At 33.7% G+C, this 5,072-nt stretch overlaps 2 protein-coding genes across 3 annotated transcripts in view; one reads left to right on the top strand and one right to left on the bottom strand.

The window, feature by feature from the left end:
- The window catches only part of LOC108754514 (14-3-3 protein zeta), a 68,934-nt gene extending 66,318 nt beyond the window's left edge, over window positions 1–2,616 (bottom strand). Inside the window, exon 1 of one of the 2 annotated variants that reach the window (XM_018496880.1) lies at window positions 2,500–2,616. The gene's annotated coding sequence lies outside the window, so the exon portion shown is untranslated. The remainder of the gene's footprint in view (window positions 1–2,499) is intronic. The other variant, XM_018496877.1, reaches the window with a different exon arrangement.
- A 1,684-nt stretch (window positions 2,617–4,300) lies between these two features.
- The window catches only part of LOC108754515 (mRNA turnover protein 4 homolog), a 1,377-nt gene continuing 605 nt past the window's right edge, over window positions 4,301–5,072 (top strand). The window contains exons 1-2 of the mRNA XM_018496881.1: window positions 4,301–4,399; window positions 4,653–4,972. Of these exons, the coding sequence (XP_018352383.1) occupies window positions 4,372–4,399; window positions 4,653–4,972 (348 nt within the window). The 5' untranslated portion in view covers window positions 4,301–4,371. The remainder of the gene's footprint in view (window positions 4,400–4,652; window positions 4,973–5,072) is intronic.

The following is a 5,072-nucleotide window of genomic DNA, read 5'->3' as shown; positions in this document are numbered from 1 at the left end:
AAAAATTGAGACATCTTATCTTATCTTCTCTCTCTCTCTCTCTCTCTCTCTCTCAAGCTCTTGTGAATTTCAAAATATATTCAAATGTTTTAACAATTAACGTATAGAATAACAATGCATTTTCCTCCGACCGTATTAGCAAGTAACGTGAAAACAGATGTACAAGTTCGCCACACATGTAGATCACCTGTTTCGTGGATCACCTCAGCTTCGCACATTTATCAGTTTGTGCGCGAGAAGCGTGCATAAAGTGTAGGTGGATAATTGTTAAAAAACGACACGCTATCAGTGAAATCTCCTCTCATCTCCGTCATCATCTAAATTGTGGCCAGGGAGTTGATTGTGTATCTTGAAATGAAGTGAAAATTAAGCCCTAGAAAAAGCACAGGTAAAGCGATTATACAATGAAAGCCACATAAGAAATTGATCAATCATAATCAAATGTAAAGTAAATAGTCGACCGTGATTGACTGAATCGACAATTTCTTACGGCTTAGGCCTTAAAGCTTAAGTTTTACATCTTACAATCTCATTGTAGATGTAGCTTAACACATATCAATGTATCTAAAAACTATATATTCTAATATAAACAATTTTTGAGAGATTGAAATTTAATATTCCATGTTTTTCTAGAGACCCCATAATAGAATCTGACCACGAGATGACAAACTTTTAATTGATCCTGTCGTTTTTGTTAACTTCAGCAAGTTAGAATGAGTAAGATAGCTAAGTTAGAATGAGATAACATGTATAAAAAGAGACAGTACAATATCTTTCTTTTTCACTCTTGTTTTGATAAAATTGCTCGTAGCTAGACTTTGTTATAGGATCTCTGTTCCTATTGCTGCTTTCAATTGTGTATAAGGCTTTATTCCTTGCTCCTATTGTACGAGCTTTTCATTGTACCTATACAAAAAGAATGGTTTTGCTGAAGTACCTATAAATTTAGTTAAGTATAAATCTGAAAATTGCGTTTGGAGTATCAAAATAATTATTGGGATTTAAACTGATTGTTAAGATGTTGCAACTTTTTACAGCATTGTCATCAACATTTAAGCATTTTTACAGAAATATTTCTATAATTCGACAAAATTATTTTTGTATATTTAGCTAAATTTTTAGATACTTTAGCAAAAGTTATTCCTTGATAAAGATGTAAAATGAATTTTGTATGCTCCTTTTTACTTAACCTTCTTAAAATGAATTTGCTCACTTTTGTAATATTCATCTCGTTTCAAGATACATAATTGACCTCTCAGTGATCAGTGATGTTGAAATCAAAATGTATATCCCGGATCGAGGTGAAAATTACAAAAGTGAGCGAATTTACTGAAACAGTTATAATTTCATTGATCAACATCTAGTAAATTTGCTCACTTTCGTAATTTTCATATCGTTCCAAGATACACAATCAACCTCTTTGAAACAAAGTGAAAATTAAAAAAGTGGGCGAGTTTACTGAAATATTTACAATTTCATTGATCAAGTGAGAGAATTTGCTCACTTTTACAATTTTCATCTCGTTTAAAATACACAATCGATCCGTCATTGCGCGAGGTGCCCTCGGCTGCAATTATTCACGTTATTAATCTCGCGACTCGTCGATAAAGATATGAAACCCTCCTCTCCTCTCGCGACGCGCAATTAACGCACCGCCCACCTGTGTGTAAAACCGCCGGAGACATTTTTAAATGACGCCGAAAGACGATTACGACATCGCAAATAATAACTTACGGGTGACGGTTCTGTAAATAAGGGTTAAAAGAATCTCGGGAAAGAAAGAAAAGGAAAGAGAGAGCGAGAGGTAGATGAGAAGAAAGAGATAGACAGAGGAAAAAAAAGCGATCGATGATCGGGCGAGCAAGCTCCACCGTCTCCCTCGCCTCCCCTAGCTAATCATCACCTCTAATCGTCTCTTATCGTTCCTTATCTGATAAGCAGCCGTAACAGCGCAGATACATCCCCACGATGCATTATTTCCTCGAGATGGCAACGTGCGAAGAATTTTGTCGCCGGCCGCGAAAGCAACATGGCGGCTGCGAGGAACGAGACGACTGGCACTCCTCGCACTCTCTTTCTCTTTTCATCGCACGGCGACTCGTGCGTCATCGGTGCGGCCGCCTTCAGGCCGTCGATCGCGGAAAGGTAGCCGAAAGAGAAGAGAGAGAGAGAGAGAGAAAGAGAGAGAGAGAGAGGGACAAATCCACCGCTCGTATCTCGGACAAAATGATCATCCCGTTGGATATAATCCCGCGAGATCCGACTCGATCTCATCGATATCTTTACAGAAATGCGAGACACACGGCGATCATCGTCGCCGGCGAGATTCTCGAGCAGCGAACCGCCCCGACGACGTCGGGCGGCATGGCTACGGGGTCCACACGAGCCGCGTTGCGGCACACGTCGCGCGATTCGTCGTGGACGCGACCAAAGATGGTCGCGATCCCGACATCGGATGTAATGATGAAGGTGAACGGCTACCAGATGAAGCGGACTCACCTTCGGAGTGCTGTAAGTGGCCTGGGAAATCGGGCTCTCGACGTGTTCAACAGCTACCGTTCACTACGTTCTCGCTGAATGCACTGGCGCGACTAACGGAAACCGCCATCTTGCCCGGCGCTCGCGCGCCCACTTCCGGCGCGACACGGCGCGCCGATTTGAATCGCTCGTTTTGTTCCTTCGCGTAAATTAGATGAAATGATATATTAATGTACTCGTAATTGAGATAAATTTAATCTTACAATACTCGTAATCTTATATTTATAAATCTACTTACTATCTAACATTAATGTTAGATCAGCGGGATTCAAATATTTATGTATGGGATAATCGAGGATGTTCCTGCAAAAAGAAACGACGCTTTTCTCTAAGGCTCGATTGCACCAATGTTATTTTAGCTTTAAGCGAATCTTGAAACTCTCTTTCTTTCTTTCTCTTTGTCTCTCTCTTTTTCTCTCTCGGCTTAAAAAAAAAATATTTTAGACCTCGTTTAAAGTCAAAGTAATATTGATGCAACCAGACCTAAAGTTTTTAGAATGAATCGTCACTCTTAGAGAGTGAAATCCTACTCTTCAAGACTTTTAATTCTTTAAAGTGAAAGGTTCCATTCTATAAATAATTTAGAAAATATATTAACACTTAAGTATATTTAATAAAAATAACACAAGTTGCAGATGTAACATAAAGAAAATTGAATTGTTTTTAAAAATACTTTTTAAAAAAGATTTATAATTTAATGGATTCAATAGAAATTTTGGATACATATTATACAAATATGTATTCTGTAAATGTACCATGAAATAAATATAATACATATGTTTATGAAATATAACGTTATATCAAACTATACAACTATTAATCCGTAACCTTGTAGCACAATTTATTGGCGTAATATTGACTCAATATATCTCCAATCATAACAATGCTTAATCAATATCTCACCAATGAAATGTGCTATTCGAAATATAATGTTATAATATGATATTGAATGATATATTAATAAGAATTTTTCTTATTTTATAACAAAAAAAATTGTTTTAGAAATTCAATAACTAGGAAAATTAATTGAATTTTTATGACAATTTTGTTATTTTGTTGTTATAATAATTATAAAATACATATTACCCATTTATAGAAAAAAAAATTGTTCATTATAGCGACAATTATTTTATTCTAACATCTTTAAGGATTACAACTAAAATAGAGTCCGTAAATTAGATGAAGTGGTAGATTAATGTACTCGTAATCAAAATAAATTTAATCTTATAATATTCGTAATCTTATATTTATCGTAATCTTATATTTATAAATCTTACTATCTAACATTAATTTTAGATCAGCGAGACTCAAATATTTATATAAAGTAACAAAGAAAGATTTAATCGGACGTATTTATTTCTTTCAAACCTATCACCTTTTCTTCAAAAATTCTAGTTTGGTTTTTTTCTGGAGGAAATTCTGGTCTTCTTATTTAAAAATGTTTTAGTGGATTTAAAAGTATCTTTAAAATTATATATGTAATAACGTAGATAATATTATATGTCTGTTTGACAATTAGTAAAAAAACACAAATACTCTAAGGGAAATTAAAAATAATTCTCTTTATACAAATCTAGATTAGAGACAATTTTATTGGTATCTAAATAAATAAAATTTTAGATATGTAAAAAGTTTTCTCTTATATTTATTCCAATTTATTTCAATTCGCTACGTATAACGCCCTCTCTGTAACTGTCTATAACGTCTAAGCTCACGTTCCATCACAAAATTATCACATGTGAGCACATAGTAATAGCAGCACATGGGTGTCACAGGCGTAAATTTTAAACAACAATTTTATTATATTTTTTAATCTGTAAAAGAGTTTCAAAGATGCCGAAATCGAAGAGGGATAAAAAAAGTAATTTCCTAAATGTTTTTCGTACATTTTTGCGTATTTTTGTAAGAAATATTTTTAGAAGCAGTTAGTTTTTTGCAACTAACCTCCAAAAAAGTTACAATTTAATTTCATGAGTTAATATTTTATCGCGTAGTTTTATTGTAACAAGTTAATAATTTTAAACAATATTATTTTTGGTACTTTTGTTATAATGAAAAAGAATATATGTGTAAAATAAATATATGACACTGTTTAAAATATTTTCATTTCACAGTTTCTCTCACTAAAACCGATAAAAAAGGTTTAGTCTTAAAACAGAGGATCATGGAAGATGTTAAGAAATGTGTGGAAGAATACAGTTGCATATTTCTAATCTCTATTCAAAATACACGCAACACTAAGCTTCTTGATTTACGTGCTGAATGGAAAGACAGTAAACTTTTCTTTGGAAAGCTCAGCATAATTGCGTTGGGTCTAGGAAAATCAAAGGAAACCGAAGTTGCAGAAGGTATACATAAATTAGCTAATGCAATGAAGAACCACTCGATGAGAGGCCAGTGTGGTCTGTTATTTACTAATAGATCAAAGAAACAGGTATATCATATATAAAGACTTAGACAATAACATTAAATTATATTTGAAACAAATATTTGATAAACAGAATGTTATATTTATATATAATATTTATTTATAT

This window comes from Trachymyrmex septentrionalis, unplaced genomic scaffold (genome assembly GCF_001594115.1).
Source record: "Trachymyrmex septentrionalis isolate Tsep2-gDNA-1 unplaced genomic scaffold, Tsep1.0 scaffold8, whole genome shotgun sequence".
In the NCBI taxonomy this organism is placed as follows: Eukaryota; Metazoa; Arthropoda; class Insecta; order Hymenoptera; family Formicidae; genus Trachymyrmex; species Trachymyrmex septentrionalis.
The sequence above is the reverse complement of the archived record's forward strand: the minus strand, read 5'-3'. Positions and strand labels throughout refer to the sequence as shown.